Below are 20,499 nucleotides of genomic sequence, written 5' to 3'. Positions count from 1 at the left end.
TTGATTACGGTCCTGATCGAAATAATGGTTAAGATGACAAAAAAATTACATTATGTTCATCTGATGTAAATTCAGCACAATTAATTGATCTAATTAAATCATATGTGCTAAAGTAAATACATAATAAAAAAATGTATGTTATTTTATAAATAAATATTTTATGTTTTATACGATTTTTGTTTTTTTTTTATATTTTCTAAATTATGTAATTTTGAACAATAATTTCTTTAGAAAAAGATTAAAATTATTGCTACTGTAAATTAGAAAATAAATAAAACTGTAAAGATTATATTTTATTAAAGTAAAATATTTTGTTTTGCTTTATATTATGTTTTTCATATATTCCATACAAATTATAATTCATTTTTAATGTATTAAAAAGAATTATTTTATAAATGCATATACTTCAGTCATATATTACTGTGCAATAATTTGTATCATCAGAATTTGTTCCATACCTCGACAATTTTGTAAGAAATTTGAATCATTGATCAATATATGTGTAAAAATCAATTCATTTTTATTTTTATGTTTATTTTTTAAGTCACCGTGACTCTATCATCGCACTAAAAATAAATTTATTATAGATCAAAACGTCATGGAATCATTGTTTTACAATTATATAAAAATATACTAAATAGCATTTCTTTCTTTTGTTGTAATAATGTGTATTTATATTCAGGTACATTACTTAAATTTTTTAAACTGCGTGACATTAAAAGACAGCATGCATCAATGCATGAAGGGAGCCTAATAGCGCAAGTAGCCGAGCATTTGATGTGGTGGGGAGTTAATGATGTTAAATTACCATTCTATAATACAGTTTTATATCAAGCAATTTATCGTACGTATATATTTGTTACTTTGTGCGCTATTGTTAAATAATATTGATTATAAAATATTAAATTATCTTTTATATTTTGGAAGTTGCAGCATCAAATCGATACTATATCCTAAGCCAACCAGGGAAGAATTTCAAAAAGAGATTGTTGCATCCTTAAAAATAATAAAACAATGATTCTGAAACGCTAGGGTTAGACATTTAGGTATACAGGAAACCGAAGAAATTTGTAAGCCGTTGCAGATGCATTACCACAATGATGAAGACATTAATAACCATTGCTTAAATTGATAAGTTTAATAAATACATTTTTAATATTATATTACAATTTATTCTTTATCAATCAAAAAATGGCTACGTATTGTAAAAAGTTTTTTTTTACAAAATGCTGTCTTAATCAAATTAATTGGATTGTTAGATTTTTTGATTTGCTGTCAAAAATCGCGGTCAAAAAATCTTATTTTGAGAAAAACGCGTTTAAAATTTTCAGATTATTTATACTTTGAAATAAAAAATTAACTCACTCACTGTTATTCAGCAACCCCTGGACCATAGAAAAGTTCTTCAGTATCCACATTTCGTCTTCATCACAATAACTTTTATGAGCATGCATCATGCTACATTACCCTCATGCATGTTACGCCACGCTTGCTACTCGACTTGGTTTATGCACTCCTCGTTGATTTCATGATAATAATTCGTACACCGTTTTCCTGTTCAAAAGATTGATAGAATCAGATAAAGAAAAATTCTATTTAATAAAATCGTATTTTTGGTTCATAAATATTAGATTATTTATCTGAAATACATGATAGACTTTCTATATTTCTGTATCGTATTGTAACTTTCAAATATCTTATGTTACATACATAACGATAAAAACAATTATTGTTCTATAACATATTTTTGATAAAAATGTATAGGGACTATTTCAAATTAATTTATATAGTCTTATAGCTTTTAAATCTTTTATATTCAGTAAGATAACTAAATAAGATCATGGGAAAGCACCTATTATTATATCAGATAAAGTTTTAGTCGCTTGATTTAGATACGATAGAGATACGATACAGATTAAAAACAATAGAATTTTATAATTTTTCTATCTAGCATGAAATCTAGTGCCCGATGAAAATTATAGATTCATATAAAATCATATTAAATTTCTATCAAATTTCTATATGTTTTGTAACCGCCGCTCGCGAGCGACGGCCAACTTCGCCTCCGTCCCTGGTCGCGGCCCTGAGCCGCCCGGGTGACACGCGACGGACTCGTGTTCTCCCGCGAAGTCTCTAACGACTCTCGCGAATGATAAGCACGATAATTATGATTTACTCGCCCGTCGGGCGACTCAAGACGATTGCGTCGATAACGATCAGAGCGCACTCACCGAAGGGCTCGCAGTAACAGTGCGATCGACCAAATTATACAATAGTAACGACTAAATTTTCCACGACGCGACAAGATACAGCGCGGGAATAACCCGCGACACGACGACCGGACGAAACGACGGTTGACTCGGCTGCGGATCGGGACGCACAAGTAACGCGAAACTATTATGGAATGTACAGCACGGAGCGAAATTACGCGGACGGGCGCGATCGGGCGAGACGACGATGCTCCGCTGAATCCGCGAGGTCGTGACTCCAATATATACGCCGAAAGATACTGCGATAGTTACGCGACTTCCTCGCGGCTCGCCCAACCCGCGAAATCGGTGGCTTTACAATTCGACGCTCGTCTCACCACTTTGCCTCTCTCCTCGTGGCCTCCTCCGGGTCGGGATGACTTCCGTCCCTTCGTCCTCCCTTACAGCTCGGCTCGGGAACTCGGAACGCACGCACAATTTTTGTCTCTAAGTCCGCAGCACGAGTGAGGAATCCTGGATCTCGCGGGAGCCGCTCGGCGGCGCGCCCCACCCTGCCTCCGGCGCTCCCGGCCCTTATTGGCTGATTTCGCGAAAATCGATTTTCGCGCAGAGCGCGGTGCCCACGCTGTCGCCGGCTGATCGATCCACGCACGGCGGTCGATAATTATGGGCCCCGGGCACGGGAATCCTGGCGCTTCTTTGCGTGGCCGACTCTTCTCTCCTCGCCCGACGTATCCTCCGCCATCGGGGCGTCATTTCCTCCTCGACGAGGCGTCGGCGGATCTTGAGTTGTCGTGATTCTTTCGCCGGACTTCCCGCGGTATCGGGTCTGCAGTCGCCCCGTCGGGATGTCGGCATCGCGCGCCGTCGCTGGGTCCTGAAAGCGTGATTCAGCGGCAGTATCGGAATTCTTACATGGCACAAACGGTAGGCAAGATAAGGGCGGCATTACCTGCGGACCCCCGCTTAGAAAGGGTCTTCTTTGACTCCCTCGTCGTCCGTTCCTCTGCAATCTCCGGGAAGATTTTCCGTTGAGACGAGACGTCCGACAACTATAACGAGATCTTCAGAGCCACCGATCTCCGCCGCACCCGCGGTATAACGTTCGCAAAAATCTTAACAATTAATTAGATGGACAGCACGTGGGACGTCACACACACAAAGTACAAGAGAATACGCTTTTGCGTCCGCTCCCGAGCGGGAGGACGCAGGGCCCGCGTGATGTTATTGCGTAAGGGCCCTCAGGGCCTTGTGACGGACAGCAGCCTGCGGCTGTCACGTCACAGTTTCTATCCATTTCTATCGAAATTTTTTAGCAAGGTTGCTAATCTCATCTCCTAACAGTTCTAAAATATTCAGAAATACAGCATGTTTATTGTTAAAAAGTATTGTAATATAATTAGTGACAATTTTAACGATAGACATACCGCGAAATGTTGATTTTTGTGCAAACTTTTAAATTACATTATTGAAACTTTTATTGTTTTTTTAATTAAACACTTCTAAACACATTTCTAAAAGATTATTTCAATTAAGATCTTTGTATATCGGTTTAATGACTGTAACGACATTAGCCGTCAGTGCAGGCTTTTTTTGTAATTATTCAAAGTTCTAGTTGTACTTACCTCCCGCCATGAACATTAATTTCACCGGTCGGACAATTCTCATGCTGAGATTTTTTGTCTGTAGAGCATTATGTAGAAAGATTGCCCAGGTAGCTTTTCTCTGTATTTTCTATGGAATCACAACAATGATGTATTTCAAGATCATAATCGTCAGCTCTTTTATAAAGTTCGTAGTTAATTTATTTTTCCGCCAATGTCCTTTGCGGGTTTTTTTTGTAATATTTCAAGCTTGTTTTGTATGTGATTCACATTTTTTTTTTCACGTCGAACAAAATTTGCTCTACAATTTTGTTATAGGTTTTTGAATTGTTTTAGCCAATATAATTTATGTACGTTTTACAATATAATTCTTCAGCTTTTGAAAAAATTTTTACCATAAAGTATTAGGCTCTATTTTATCTGTAAAGTCAGTGTGATTAGCGTCACATTTATTCTTGTGTCCTTCGTCTTGGTAAATGAGTTTTGTTTTTCTACAAAGCAAGTTTTTCCACTTGCATTATGCTAATTTAATGCAGGTATCGATCATTTTTTCGTATAGTAATCTATAAAGAAACCGTGTTTATGCCACATGCTATCACCGGCAACGGTTAATTTATCAATACTTTCACATTTTTCATTAGTTAACTGTATTTCTAATTTACCGACTTCTTTTACTGATAATTTTTGTGATTCATGACATACAAAATTTGAGATATGATAGTGGAATTAAAACTTGGAAATTGGACGCGGAAAATCCTTCAATTATTTGGAATAGAATTAGAAAACTAAATCGACGATTCACCTCGTAAGCATTTTTTATTAACGGTCATGAATAAATTTCTTTTGGCCCACACGAAACTTTATAACAATTTTAAATCCAAGTCCTTGTCCACTACTTTCAGAAATTTGCACATCACTTTCACATTTTTTATATTTTACAAGTTTATTTATAAATAAAACATAGTAACAAAATTAATAAGTCTGTAGCTAACACTGTCTTATTTATAGTTTTGCCAGAGGTGCTTAGTTTTTTCGACAAAGCAATTATATTTGAAATTGCTTTCTCAATCTCGTATAGATTTAATGAACCGTATCTTCTTCAGCTCTATTTTCTCTCCAGATTTGCTTTTTTTCTTCTATCTAATTTCAAAAAAATTGTATGAAGCGATCAATACGATGCGCACCAAGCAACTGACAAAATTCGTCTAAGCTCAATGTTTCTTTTTTCTCTACCTGAAGCAAGGTATAACAGGTTCGAGAGGTATAAAGACCATCACACAATGCCAGGCAACAGGCAATAGGAACAGGAAATAGAAAAAGAGAGAAAGAGAGAAGAAAATCCTTTCTCTCTTTCTCTTTTTCATTATTTCCTATTGCCTGTTGCCCGGCATTGTGTGATGACCTTAACCGTCAAGAATAAAGCATAAGAAGTGGGGTTGTTTGAATAGAAGACCGTTACTGTATTTCAGAAAGATACCCGGATGCGCGTGCAATTTACCTGAACTCGACGCCGACACTGCTTCATACAAATTGTATCTCCGTTAATTTTTCAAATTTTATTTTACAGAAATATTCTTAAGAGGTGTATTTAAAAAAGGTAAAAAAGCGCGCCAAGTGTGTGGTTTTCCTTTAAGGAAAAAAATTATAAAATCCAAGAATACTTTTGATAAATTCAATCTAAGTGATATTTTTTTATAACGAAAAAATTCACAAATCCAAGATAAAACTTTTGATCAAATTCAAGTTTTTGTAATAAAATATTTATTTGTATTAAAATATTTATTTGTAATATTTGTAATTTATTTGTATTAAAATACTGATTTGCCAGATTAACATTATGTCCTTTATTTTTTGCTAATATGCTTCCTGACAATTGTTTTTTATTTGATCTTGTATTTGAGATTGAGATTGAGATTGAGATTGAATTGGAATTTGACCATTCAAAGCAAAGTTAAAGAATATTGATTTTGTTGTGTATTGAATTGGTTACATTTCAATTCAATCCCAATATCAATGTCTAGTCTGATACAAGCTTAATAAAAAATTAAACTATGAATGCCAGCCAAAGAATAAACATCTATTATTATAGATTAGCGCATATTTCTTTATATCATTATTTTTGTAGAGAAAAAACTTAATATTCTTATTTTGTAGTGTTTATTCTTAATTGGCGCAAAATATTTACATATCATTATTTTTGTAGAAAAATTAATTTGTGTGTATAAATATAATAATTATAATAATTAAATTACACATACATTAAATTAACAAAAGAAAAATATGTATGTTTTTAATATATATTATCGTAATTAATACAATTGCAATTAACAGTAAAACATTATTTAATATTAACATTTAATATTAACAAGAAATAAAACAAGTAAAGTTAGTAACCAAAAAAATCAATCAGATTTGTTCTGTTATTCATTCTTAATTTTTAACACAAATGTCTCAGATTCTCCTGGGGTCAAGAATGAGACAATAAAAAATGTTTTTAATTTTTACGTAAGAAGGAAATAATTTTATCGTGGCTCAATAATAAGATGTACGCCACCTTTTGCTGCAAGAACCGCAGATTTTTCATTGTAAGTAAGCTGGTCCGGAGTCCGAGAATGAAGCCTGAACTTGTATTTCGATAAAAGACTCACAAGTCCAACTTTTGTTTGTAAGTATCCAAATCGGGAACCTGAAAGTTAATAATATTATTAATAAAATATTTGTGATTATTTAGATAAATATAGTTACAAAGTTTCTTTAATAACAATTTAAATAATGCATAGTAATTTTTTATATATATAAAACATTATGTAATACAAAATTAAATAATTAAATATTTTTATAAATTTTTTTTGTAAAAAAAAGAGTATAAAAAACAATATTTAAATTAAAATACTGGAATGATAATTAAATTAGATTCTACGTTTTTTTTTGTCGACAAACGAAAAAATACTATCTTTGTCTTCTCGCTTAATATATAATACTTTTTGCGTTATTTTGGTACAGATTTTCAGTACTGGCAATTTTGGAACGTAGCTAAAAACTTATGAATTGTTAATAACAAATTTTTACGAAATTGAACAACTATATTGAAAAATAATGTCCATATGTATATGTCGTAGCCGGATTATAAAATCCCATCTTTTTATAAAAATTGTTTAAGTGTTTCAAAGTGCAACCCATATTCTTAAATTATAGTTAAATGTTAAATATTTTACAACTTGGCTGAGATAATTTTAGTCTTTTTATAAAACGTTAATAAGCGGCTCGTCAAATTGTTAAATATAATGATTTGTATATTATTGTAGATACTGGTTGATTCATTTCAATCAGATATAAATAAAATGTTTTTTTTCTAAATAAATAAAGAAAATTTTAAAATATTATTATTGAAACGGTTTATTTAACATATTATTGCTGGCATGTTAATCACAATCATATCATGTGCTATCGATTGCAGCAATTGGATTCACATTTGTTAGTAATTTGATGCCTTCATGATATGACAATTTCGGATAGCAATTTTCCAAGCCGACAAATATGCCGACAAAATCATTATTATTAAAGTTTGTGTTAGGTTGATGTAATAATTTACATGATCACATAATGCTGTTATAAATCAACAATAGGAGATAATTTTGATACTGCAATCTTGTTGCTGGCAATACACATTGTTGGTTGTTTTAATGTCTATATATAAACTCAAAATTATGAAAGTTAAAATGCCAACGTTATAAACAATCACAGGTTTGTATAATTTTACATCGATGCTTACTTAACTGTTTACTAATGGACTAATTTATATTCTCACCAATGCAGTATCGTGGTCCTTCCCCGAATGGCATATAAGCGTAAGGATGTCTTTTTTTTATCTCGTCTGCGTTGAAGCGTTCAGGATCAAATTTATCCGGATTTGGATATATCGACGGATCTCGATGCAATCCAAGTAGCGGTATAGTTATTAATGTCCCTTTTGGTACGCGAACGTTCGTTGTCGGTAGGTCTATTTCCTTGGTGCAGATGCGATTCAAGATAGGAAGAGGTGGATATTTTCTTAAAGTCTCTAAAATATGTCAAAAAAAGAATGAAGGCATCTCTACCATAATGTCTATAATGCAAGTAGATTGTAATTAAACGTACATAAAATTAAAAAGATTAAAAACTTTTTTTTCATTGTTGAAAGTTGCGTGAATAGAAAGGTAAAAATATAAAACGATAATACATTTACCACTTATTACTTTGTGAAGGTATGTCATATTGTTCACAACGTCGTAAGTCAGATCATCATGTTTTGCTAACATTTCATCGATTTCTTTCCGAAGTTTATCCTGAATATCTTGATGTTGTGATAATTCGTACATGGTGAATGTCATCGTCGTTGCGGAGGTTTCAAAGCCAGCTGCGAAGAAGACAAAACTTTGTGCAGTAGCTTCTGTCATCGTAAGTTTATTTATGTTTGCTGTGGGTAAACAAAATAACAGTTAGTCATCAGGTAGAAGAGATTTAACCCTTACCCGGTACTGTGAGGTCTCACCCAAACTGAATTTCACTTTCAAATAATTATCGAAAATTTATTAAAACCATGAACATTTTTTTATCTACTCAAAATTAAATTAACCATTTTAATTAAAACAACTATTTCGTATCAAAGTAAAATGTTTCAAAAATGATGTATAATTTTTTTCAAGTCACTAATATCAATACGTTTTTTGTGACAAGCCTATTTGTTGGGATCTTAACAGACCCCGAGATACCGGTTGTGAAATACCACTGAAGTGTACTGGGTAAGGATTAAAAAAGTTTTTATTATTTGATTTATAAATATAAGATAAAATATGTACACATTCTTATACGAAACTATTAATATTAATATATAATAATATTAATATAAAAATAAACATTAATTGTGTATATTAACATGATTTGTTGGTGGTAGTTTTATCGTCATCTTCAGGATCAACGTAGCCCCTCTCCATCAATTGTATGAGCAAATTCATAAAGTCATGTCTGACAATATTATGAGCTTTCCTATATTCCACAGTCTCTCGAAACATATTCATATAAAATTTCGTAAGAGATGGTGCCGTGAAAGGAATAGAAAAGAAGTCCATAATTTGCGGCGCAAACATAGTACAGGTAATCTTAAATGTATTTAGATCAAAAACTTTGTTTCCCTGGACCCGATATTCATTATTTGGTTCCTCCATACAATTAGATTTGATGCCAAAAGCCGTTGACATAATTACGTCTGTTGTATATCTATTCATAAAATTAATAAATTATTAATAAAGATCAAATTTATAAAACTTACGTAATATTAAACTAAATTGACAATATATACACAGAAATAAACTTTTTGGCATAAGAAAATATTAATGAAATTAATCGATGAATTGTTAACATATTATGAAAATGTATCAAATCAACTGAGATTTGAAAGATTCAGAAGTAGTGGCAGTGAAAAATGGAAAATTTCCAAAGGGAATTAAAAGAAGATATCAAAATACTAATTCTGTGTTATACGATAAAAAAATTTCTCTGATAAAAAATTTTAAGAATTATGTACCAAAATTAGAGATGTATAGATTATCAATTAGATATCATTTATATACAAAAACACTTAAAATATAACTTAAAAATGTGCAATACAATAGTAAATTGTAGAAAAATCTGAAGAAAACTAAGTAACATAATTTGTTTACCATTGAAATTAATGCATTTAAAATATCTACATATAAAAAAGAACATTTTTATGTAATATATGTGAAAAAATCTTTTCATGTAATACATTTGAATTTAAATAATGTTGTATGGATAAAATTAATTAATTTTAAAAAGGCTAAATAACGAGCATTTTTAATAAGAAACTTATTAAAATTTTTTGAAATTCTTTAGAAGAATAAATTACAACATTATCGACAGAACATTTTGACTTACAAAGAAACTTTGCAAATCTAGCAATTTAGATTTTAATGAAACTTGGCATATACATAGAAAAGGAGAGTAAATACATAAATTTATAAATTTTTATTAGCGGCCTAAAAACAATTTAAAGAAGTAAAATCCTTCAAAGATAGAGAGCTTTTCGATTTTCTGCGAAATGTCTTATAAATTAAATAAAATATCAAAAAATGTTTTATATAAAAGTTGTACAGTAATCTATTTCTAAATATGCTGTTAAATTTTTTTTTAATTTACTCCTTTTTCTTTTTATATAACAGATCTATTATTTACTTCCTTTATACATATATGTCAAGATTCATAAAAATCTGAATTTTGGATGTACGAGGTTTTCTTGTTAGTCTTCATCAGCTGTTATGATAATACCTAATATAAACTGAATAAACTCATTTAAAAACGAGAATTTAAGTATAATTTAGATATTTCTGAAAATTCTAAATCAAACATTTGCAACCAGTTAAAAAGTAATAAGTAATATAAACTGAATAATTTAATACACATGTGGATGTTTTTCATGGAATTAATTACTTTGCACATGCGACCGTGGTTAATGTTTTGATTAACTAAAATCAATTAAGTCATTAGAAAAAATTTCTTTATGCACTTATATATTTTTATTGCAAATATTTTTTATATTTTTTTTAATATTTAGATACAAAATGTTTCGAAGACAACTAAATATTTTTTTAACTATCTAATAAGAACACAATTTTTTTTCTACAAAATATTCTCTCTATAAATCGATGAAAAGCTTTATTATAAAAAAAAGTACGCTGTTTTTTCTACTTCAATTTTTAATATTTTTTTACTTCAATATTTATAGTATCATTTTTATGACATAAGTAAGTTTCTATTTTTTCGAAAAACTTCAAAACGGTTTTTTTACAAATGATTTACCTTGCAAATGTCTCTTTTACTTCGATAGGCTCTTTTATTTGAGCTTTACTTTCCAGATGCTTTGCGAGTTCTTCGCCACATTCCTTCAGGATAGAAAACATTTGCTTAATTTTTCCTGAGGTAAATGTAGGTGTCATTTTGACACGCATATTTTTCCATCTTTTTCCAGACATAAAAAACAAATTGCCGCTTAATGGGTCAACTATTTCGTTGCAAAACATTCCACGGTCATGAAAACTCTTAAATTCTTTTGTCAATACCGTCCGAATAAGCTCGAGGTCAGTGATTAGCAAATTTGGTTTAAAAAGTATATACATTCCAATAGCACGATGATCTTTATATTTCATATAGACATTTTGAAAATGTACGCCTGTTGACAAAATTTTTGTTTTATTTTATTCTGCGATTTTTTATATTTTAAACAATACTGTGTTATATACAAAAATATATACAGCATAATAGTTATAATATAAATAGAATAATAGTAATAAATATATATATATATATATATAATAGTAAATATAATATAAATAACATAATTGCAATAAATAGCGCGCACGCGCTATTTATTTATTATTTATTACCAGACTTAGTTAAATAGTTTGTTAAATATCATTTTTATTTGTAATTTTAATTTTAATAAAATGTATAAATTAAAAAATAATATTAAAAGCTGTATAAAAATGTAAATATAATATAAAGCAATACTCCCTTGTATATGTTAATATTATATTTGGTAGAAATACTTACCTACTTGAGCTTTTCCAGTTATGAGAGGTGTTATATTTCCAATTGGTACAACCGGTTCGATGTAAAAAACACCTCTCTTGCGCCAAAAATTAAATATCACATATTTATAATAAATGTACACAATGGTCAGGATAACGATAAAAGTTCCTATTAATTCCGCTAGTACCATCTCAAATCTGTAATTAATAATAAATACAAATAATAAATACAAAGTTTTTTTAAATGTCAATATTAACTCTAATTTCCCCAACCAAATTCATGTCCTCCCTATTTCTAACAATCGCTAGTTTCGAAAAGCCAGCAGTCATGGGATAATTCTTCCCACTCTTTAGGTAAGGTCTTGTGGTAAGGAACTTGAGGTAAAAATTCTAAAGCCTTAGCTCATTTAGTTTTAAAACGGCAAGGCATTGAAATTGTGTACGAAACTAAAAGATCCTGGTTGAAGGTCTACATTAGCCTTGTGTAGATAAGTAAAAAAAATTGTCTTATAAAAATGTTTTTTTCTGCATAATTAAAATGTACTTTAAATATTTTTATCATTAAAAAAAATTTGACATTGTCCAGAGGTTTATAATGGCGCAAAGGGTAGTAGATAAATTTTGGAGTATTTTTCGAGCTTTTTTTCGAATTATTTAAAGAACTTTTTTTTAATAGTAATTTTGAGAATACAAACTTGTTTTTTTGTTATTTACAAATTTGTTTCTAGCAACCTGAAATTTCTACTGTATCGTTTAAAAATTACTAAACTTAATGCCGCAAAATTAAGTATTTCTATTTAATTAACTATCTTATATTTCTTTCTTATTTGCACTACATTTAGCTTTAATTTGCACCCTTGAACTCCATATTTTATATTGATTTGTAAGTTATAATTTTTTAAAGAAAATAAGTGCATTTGTCAACAAATAATTGTTATAAAAAATATTCACGCAAATAATTTCTAAATTATTTTTACATTAATTTTTAATCAAAGGTACAAAGAGATTATAAACATTTTCGTAAATTTTTTGAAATTATTAATAACGGTAAAAACGCACTGGACATAAAACACTTTGGATGGAACAATTAAGCTATTTTCTTTATTTTAAAATAGAGAAAAAATTTTTAGGAAGGATTCACAAAATATCACTTAACATTATGCAGTTAACAACGTTATAGTATTTTGTACAAAACTGTTTATTAAATTTTTTTTTCTTATAAATTTTAAATAAAAACAAGTAATAAAAGTAAATAATAAAAAACAATTTTTTTTTAAAGAATATATAACTTTTTTATACAGATAAGAAGTCCTTTTAAGATTTTTTAATTCAAGATTCAATGTTTAATAAACATATTGTTGCTTGATATCTGTAAAAAAATTAAATTATTCAGAAGAATCAAAATAAACAATTTTTAGTAAAAAAACATTAATAAATCAAAATTAAAGCATAAAATAATATGCAGACTCAAATATACTTAATATTTAACAAAATTTTATAAATTTGTTCTGCCATACAACTTTCATTTTTAATAACAATTAAAGAAATAAAATAATACTTATTTTGTCAAAATCTTTTGAGAAGACATTGTTCTGCCTTTAAAAAAACGTTTTTCATAATTAATTTACTGAGAAAAGTATCTGGTGTCTGTGAAATTAACCAGAATTCTGGTTCTGAATAATTGTGTGATCAGATTTCTGGTTAATCTCACCAGATTTTTTTTTCAGTGTAGCTAGAATTCTGGTTAATCTCACCAAAATTCAGATAATCTCACCAGAATTCAGATTCAGCTAAACCGTGCAATGAATAATCGTGTAACCAGAATTCTGATTAATCAATCCAGATATTTTTCTTAGTGTTCGCAACATACTTAGAGAAAGAAACGTCTCCTATAAGTATGAGTTTCACGCGTCTATGCAAGATTTTGCCTGTTCGGCATTTAGTTACAATCTGATATTTGATTACGATTCTGCGACGACTAATCCTCTCTACTGCCTACTCTTTTTTAAAATAGGAAACAAATATGTAGGCCGGTTTTAAAGTTACAAGTAAATATTATTTCGGCTCAAATGCATTTGGCTCACAGACACACACACAGTCGGAGAGTTAATTTTTAAATTTCTTCTTTGTTTCTGTAGTTTACAACACTACTTATTAGCAATTCACTATTTGTATAAGATTTTCGGAAATTCATAATTTATAGAAAACTCGATTGCTTCAGAGATGATTTTATATCTTGCATGATCTAAATACGCCACTATGAATACTAACTGCTTATGCATTTATAAATCTTGTATTAAGTACTGAGAAAATTTGTAATCATATTTAAATGATAGATATTTATGCTAATTAAATAAAATTATTTATGCTAAGCATGACTATGAATGTGACAACTTACGTTTGTATAAAAAAGAACAAGTCTATTATTAATAGTTCTATTTTGTTACGTAATAAAATTGCAAAACTCATTAAGTTCATTTTATTACCTTTTGTAATTTTATATTTCTAGTTGGTATAATATGATTCAACATACAGGGGACTCTTTTTGAGTCAGAATTTAAATATCACAAATTTATAATAAATATACACACATAGTACAAAAATTTGAGTTAAATTTAATAGATGTTGCTTGTTCCAAATGCTTCACAAAAAATTTTTTGTTAATTTAACATATTAAGCACATGTTAAATAGCAACATAATTTTTACGACATTATTATGTTATATTTAAGCATAAAATACATGTAAAGTTTATAATTTGACATAATTTTGATGTAACATTAATAAAAAAATAATGTCATATCAGTACGTGTAACATGTTACTTTAACGCTATTATAATATTAATGTAACATGTACTACGAAATCACGTCAAGAAATAACATTCTTATGTTATAGAATAAACTTAACATTTTTTAATCAATTTCAACAGATAAATTCTGTCACTGATAACAAGGAACATATTTTTTGTGTAAAATTGAAAACTCATGCACATTGTGTTACTTTTACGCCTTTTTTCAGCAATTTTAATAATTTAATATTTTACTTAAATTAACACAACAGTAATACGTTTAACTAACAAGCAAATGTGTTAAATATTGACATAAAAATTTTAACAAGGATGTAAATACAAAATGTTTTATACTGTGCAATACTATTATATCAGACTAACGGTAAATGTCTTGTTTAATTCCACAAGAATTTGTTATTTTGAATTTAAAATGTTATTATAAATAATCTTTTAATTAAATATATATGGAATTAAAAAGTTAATTTTTAAATAAATACAAATACAAGATTTAGTAAAAAAAAAATCATATTTAAGATAATTGAGTCTATAAGGTGAGAAATTTCCGAAATTCTTATAAATAGAGAATTATGTATTATAAGTTAGAAAGAGTACTCGTCTGTAATGTTATGAATGTACGGAAGAAATTCAAAAATTAATTTATGATTAAAGCACGCTGTGGAAAAAAATTACTATGTGCATTTGCAAAGTTTTATATTTAAAAATACTAGAAAATGTTATTTATTGTTATATAACGAATCATTGATATCCATTGGTTATTAATTGTGAAACGCTTGGAATATGACAAATCATGATGATAAAGGAAAAAAACAGAATTTTTTATTTATGTTTAGAACGATGATTCTACTTTGTTACGTAACTTTGATAAAAATAACAATACTCATTGAACTGTTTTTGTTCTCTTTATTTTGATTATGCATTTGTATGAAGCATTAATCGTCAATCAAATGTAATAAATATATAGTTTTGCTTATATTATTTACTATTATTATCAAGAGATGTCTTACGCTGAGTTTATTTTTCGCAAAATATACTCTTTTATGTACATACATTATGTATATATTTTTCAGAAGTTTCGTCTTTTAAACTTTTTTAGAAACAAATAATTGTTTTTTTATACTAAATCGATTGCTTCGGATAGTAACAATAGGTATAATTCTTTGTTTCGCCAGAAAAATATTCAAGGAAATAAGTTTTTTGTAAAACGATCAAACTGGCCACACTTTATTATCTCACGATATTTCGGCCTGGAATTTAGGCCTTTCTCAAATGACAAGCTATAAGCAATTCTATGATAAAGACAACGGCTGACATTTACAATAAATAAAAAATAAAATTATTACGTATAACAAAAACTTGTGTTAAGTTGATAAAATTAACAAAACGTGTCAATCAAAGTGAAATGTCTTTGTAAAAGCAGCGTTACAATATAAATTAATAAATAATAATAATAGTCATATTATAAATATAAATTTAAATAGACGAGCACATTATATACTTCTAGTCTTTAGAAAAGCAGAAACACAACTGATCATATATAAGATAAAAATCATGTAACATAAGCAGAGAGAGAGATAGAAAATTAGGACAAACAGGCTACGAGTATTTAATGATTCTGTCATAAATCGAATTCAAATTTTCGGTGTGTTTCTTCATGTTTATAGTGTCTTTATATTTTTTAATAAAAAACATTTCGGCAATCTCCCTTTTTCTTATACGTTTTTCTTTATGTAGAATCTCCGGCGTTGACAATTAAATTTATGGTCATAGAATAATCTGTGTCTACTTAGTGCCGAGTGATTATGTGCAGATGTATTCCTGACGATTTCTATGTTTTCAACATGAACTCTTTTATCCGACAAAGAAACAGCTCGGTAAACAAGAGTGTATATAGAATTGAGTTTATATTTTAACAGGTTTGAGAAAAAGTTTATGTAACGGCCCGAGAACATTGGCTTGCAATACTAATTTGTAATTAATTTATTATTAAATATCATTCTCGCGTAGAAACTTTTTACATTTTTTAAATTTACCAAAAACAAATTTGTCTATATTGTCTATGGACATGTTTGTTTTTGCTTAAAAATTTATGTATCCAATTTGATATTAAATTTCTAATTTTGTCGACACAATTTTCTGGAAACTTACAACTATTATCTTTTATATTTTATGACTTCTAAGACTGTGAAAATACGATCTTTTTTATTTTTCGGGTCAATCGTAATAAAATGTGGCTAGTTGGGTTGTTTTACAAAAAACTTATTTCCTTAAATCGATATTACCAAAAGATGCAAATATTGAAGATAAATTTTTTTGATATCTAATAATAATGTACATAATTACACTTAATATTATATGGAAAAAAGATATTTAAATATATGTTTTATTCTGTCTCATTTTTCAGATAGTGAAACGTTTAACATAGAATTGATAAGCCATGTCAGATTTAAAACCAAATCCTTATTACCATTAGTAACAAACAGCAATAATAATAAGAACTTTTAATAGTCGATTTAACTGGCAATTTTATTAGGAACTTCAAATAAATGTCAGTAACATTCTTAATAAAACTGTTGGATCGACTAAGTATCAAGAGTTTTTATAATTTTTGCTAAACGGATACTTGTATCAATTTCTTTTTATTTTTCATTATTTTTATTATTACTTTTTTATTTAAATTAAAAAAAATTTATTTTTATTAATATAACGTATTATATTATACAAAGTATTATTAATATTTGCATCAACTTTTGTGAACAGATAAAGCATATTACTGATAAGAAAAGTCTTTTATCATTTTGCAAACTTTAAAATAATTAATAAAGTATTATATATCAATTTAAAAAATCTGCAAATAAACGTATTTAAAAAAAAATTGTATGTATTACTAGACATCTTGTATATTTCATTCAAGTTTTTTATCAGTGAGTTTTAGATAGTGCTTGTTACAGTTTTTTTCTCTGATATAATAATTTGTGACTCTCTAAAAAAAAGGTTGAAATCGAATACAATTTACTTATTTTATAACTTTACAAAAAATTTACAACAATGTAGAACGATATTATCAATGTTACACTTTTCATATGTACTCTTTCTTCCAGTTTGTATATTAATTAAGGAAAAAGTAAAATTTAAAACAGATTATACATATAAAGAATCCCACTCTAATTTCATTATAATTAAGAGATGATATAGAATCAGTGATATTTTTAAAATAAATAAATTAATATATTTATATTTATTAAATAAGTAAACTAATATATTTATATATTTGTATATTTAAATTAAGTTTGCTCTTACAATAGATATCGACAAGTATACTAATCTTTATTTTATTTATTGGTCTCATCTGTGGGCCTATTCTGTAACTCTTAACGACAGTTCAGTATCGTTATATTGTCGTTGCGCAGCTTTTTTGTCATAAATAATATGCGCCCAACAACAACATAACGATATCGACACTATTGTTAAGAGTAGGCGTACTAGCTCTACAGCTTCTTCTCGAACACTACCAACAATGGTCACACTATTTTTTTTCACATTACAATGAAAATTGTAACAAGCAAATTATGCAAGACATTAATAATTTTTAATCTTGACGCGTTTTAGGGATTTGACTCAATGTAAACCACTTAATGGATTTCAAACCAATGATAATACACTGCTGCAATCAACTAACAATGCGTTTAACAGCATTGCAAATGATGTAATTTGCGCGTCATATTGTATATGTAATATTAATCTGATAATAAATCGAAACATTTATTCTATTTTGTTATACGATTCGAGATAATACAATTTCTACACAAAACATTGGCTTTTTGACCTCCTATTTATTAAAATTCTGATAATTTATTATTGGAACTTTATACATTGTACTTATAGAAAAGGTGGAATATGGCCACACATTTATATTTTATCTTATTAATATATCACATCTTATTAATATATCACATTTATATTTTACCTTATTAACTTTATTAATAATCAATATTTTAAATTAAAATTTAATGACTATATTTGTCAAAGTGTTGCTTATTAGATTTTAGATTCAAAGTAATGAAATAATTTTATGTTATGTACCATAAAAAAATCTCGAAACCCCTGGATAAAAATGTCTTATAACAAACTGTTATGTTTTGTCATATTAGCATCACTATATAACGACAGGCTACTAAACAAAATGATACCATAAATAATTACTACAATTTGTTAGCTAATAACGAAGATAATATGAGTGGTTATATTATTAGCAGTGGCTATACAATTACTTTTTCCTCTATTAGTTTTAGTTCTCTTTCTTTTATCATTTGTTTCTCAAATTTATTCATCTACATATGAAAAAGGTAAATGAAGCTGAAACAAATTGTTTCGCGGAATAGAACATTTACTTGATGATTTACAATGATCCAGCTCTTTAACTCTTTTTCACGTGCATAGTTTGACCTACGTTGCCATTTTGTAAATAAAAAATTGTAGAATAAAACAAAAGACACAGTATTATTAGATTTTTCATTCATATTCTAATAATATAATTTTGTATAAGAGAATTCTTAAAATCAAACTTTAAGATAATGAAAAGAATTATATTAACAAAGAGTGCTGGACATGCGTTCTACATGGCAACTCAACTGTTACAAGTAATGCGCAGAATGTATTATAGGTGAATGTGTTGGCATATTGCCAATAGTTCGCTATTTGGGTTATGATATACGTATACATTGTTATTATCGTCGTTTTTTCCTATGGCAAATTTCAAAAAGTTTGTTGTCGGACTGGCTTACTGTTACATTAAATAAATTTTTAAACAAACAAACATTCAGTGAGAAATAATACGTCAAAACATTGTCGTTTCAAAGATCAAAAGTTGTCAATACAAAATTTGTGGCAAAAATTTAATGTTCATAGGCAGCAAAAAGTTTCGTGTATAAAAGAATGTAATAAAAGGTTAATACATTTTTTATTATTTTTTAATGTATACATGTGCATATTATATAATTTGATCTTCTTTAATATTGTTTTGCAATATTGTTTCAATAATCTTTTACTTAAAAATTAATTAAAATCAAAGTAAAAAAATTTATTGAAACAAAAAGAGAACTATTTTTGACTGGGTAAAGCGTTAACATGTTAGTGTATGACTGAAAGACATTTTTGAAATATTTTGTTGATATTTTTTAGACTAGTGTGCTGTCTAGGAATAAAAACCTTGGACTTTGAAAGGAGCAACGAGCACCAAGTTTGTGTGTGTATATGCGTGCGTGCGTGTGTGCGTGGGCACGCGCGCATACGTGTGTGCGCGAGAGAATAAACTGACAATGAGAAATATTACGCGTTACGTATTAAAAGAGAAAAGAGCAAGTTAGATAGATGGCTTAAAAACAGGCAATATGAAAAGAAAACACATTATGCACTGAGAAAAAAACATACTTCACGTTGAACGTATCACATTTATACATTGCACAGTTGATATACTTTTACAAAAATACGTGAATGTAGCAACAAAAAAAATACACATGATTGTTATATAAGATCTATTTTGTATGTTGCTGTACTAGATTGCACTGAAACTTTCTATTTCATTTTGGCTATTTCGTCAAACTTCAAATGTATATGTCTACTTCATTTTAAGTATGATAAGTGTACACTAATCAAGTATAAAAAACAGACCTAATAATTTAATTAATTAAATATCCGAACAAATATGTGAATCGGCGATCTACGGCGTCCGACGCAAAGTAACATCTACTCGTAACTAGTAAACTTGTCTATCTGACTCCCCTCTCTAAAAAGTACATGGTAGAAGGGATTGAGATTCCAGTAATGTGAGTCTATAACTCAATAGGAAGTGTTAGTATCGTTATTGTCGTTGCGCAATTTTATTATCAAATAATACCGACACGGTTTTATTGAGACAAACATGTTCATCCAGACAACACACGATATTTATGATAAATATATATAACTGTTTATTTCCATTTATTTTTTTAAAATATTCTATGGGTTTTATACGTATTTTGTATACGTCAAGAAAAAAAAAATCAAATCTTAATTCAATTATTGAAATATCGATATTTTTAAATTTTATTTCTTTGTACTTAATTTTTTTTAAGAAAAACAAACAAATATGGACATTTACACACACACACACACACACACACACACACACACACACACACACACACACACACACACACACACACACACACACACACACACACACACACACACACACACACACACACACACACACGCACGCACGCACGCACATATATATATATTTCTTAAACTTATGTT

General features: G+C 28.5%; 1 protein-coding gene and 1 long non-coding RNA gene across 4 annotated transcripts; both read right to left on the bottom strand.

Annotated features, from left to right (window-relative positions):
* Positions 1-314: 314 nt before the first annotated feature.
* Positions 315-3,238, bottom strand: LOC114255523. Its single transcript, XR_004963390.1, has 2 exons — positions 2,588-3,238; positions 315-1,554 (listed from the first exon to the last, which is right to left on the bottom strand). It is a non-coding gene; the product is annotated as an uncharacterized LOC114255523 (long non-coding RNA).
* A 2,859-nt stretch (positions 3,239-6,097) lies between these two features.
* On the bottom strand, positions 6,098-19,984 carry LOC105831542 (cytochrome P450 6k1). Of its 3 annotated transcripts, none has more exons than XM_012671934.2 (7): positions 19,873-19,984; positions 11,420-11,595; positions 10,670-11,039; positions 8,730-9,070; positions 8,040-8,270; positions 7,623-7,874; positions 6,098-6,500 (listed from the first exon to the last, which is right to left on the bottom strand). In XM_012671934.2, exons 2-7 carry the CDS (start codon positions 11,586-11,588, stop codon positions 6,337-6,339), a joined length of 1,527 nt encoding a protein of 508 aa, XP_012527388.1. In that variant the 5' UTR covers positions 11,589-11,595; positions 19,873-19,984; the 3' UTR covers positions 6,098-6,336. The 3 variants fall into 3 exon arrangements, with proteins under 3 accessions (XP_012527388.1, XP_012527230.1, XP_012527480.1); XM_012671776.3 differs by lacking the exon at positions 19,873-19,984 and adding an exon at positions 19,633-19,833; XM_012672026.3 differs by lacking the exon at positions 19,873-19,984 and adding an exon at positions 13,268-13,443.
* Positions 19,985-20,499: the final 515 nt, after the last annotated feature.

The sequence above is a fragment of the Monomorium pharaonis genome, chromosome 5, assembly GCF_013373865.1.
Source record: "Monomorium pharaonis isolate MP-MQ-018 chromosome 5, ASM1337386v2, whole genome shotgun sequence".
Classification (NCBI taxonomy): Eukaryota; Metazoa; Arthropoda; class Insecta; order Hymenoptera; family Formicidae; genus Monomorium; species Monomorium pharaonis.
Note: the sequence above shows the minus strand (reverse complement) of the source record. Positions and strands in the feature narration are given on the sequence as shown.

What these genes read in the sequence shown, in the direction of transcription:
- LOC105831542 (XM_012671776.3), bottom strand. Translation starts at nt 19,661, where the DNA reads ATGTATAAATGTGATACGTTCAACGTGAA. An exon ending in TGTGATACGTTCAACGTGAA is followed by an intron (nt 11,596 to 19,632) that starts GTATGTTTTTTT and finishes TATTAATTACAG; the next exon opens with ATTTGAGATGGTACTAGCGG. An exon ending in CCTTCACAAAGTAATAAGTG is followed by an intron (nt 7,875 to 8,039) that starts GTAAATGTATTA and finishes GACATATTTTAG; the next exon opens with AGACTTTAAGAAAATATCCA.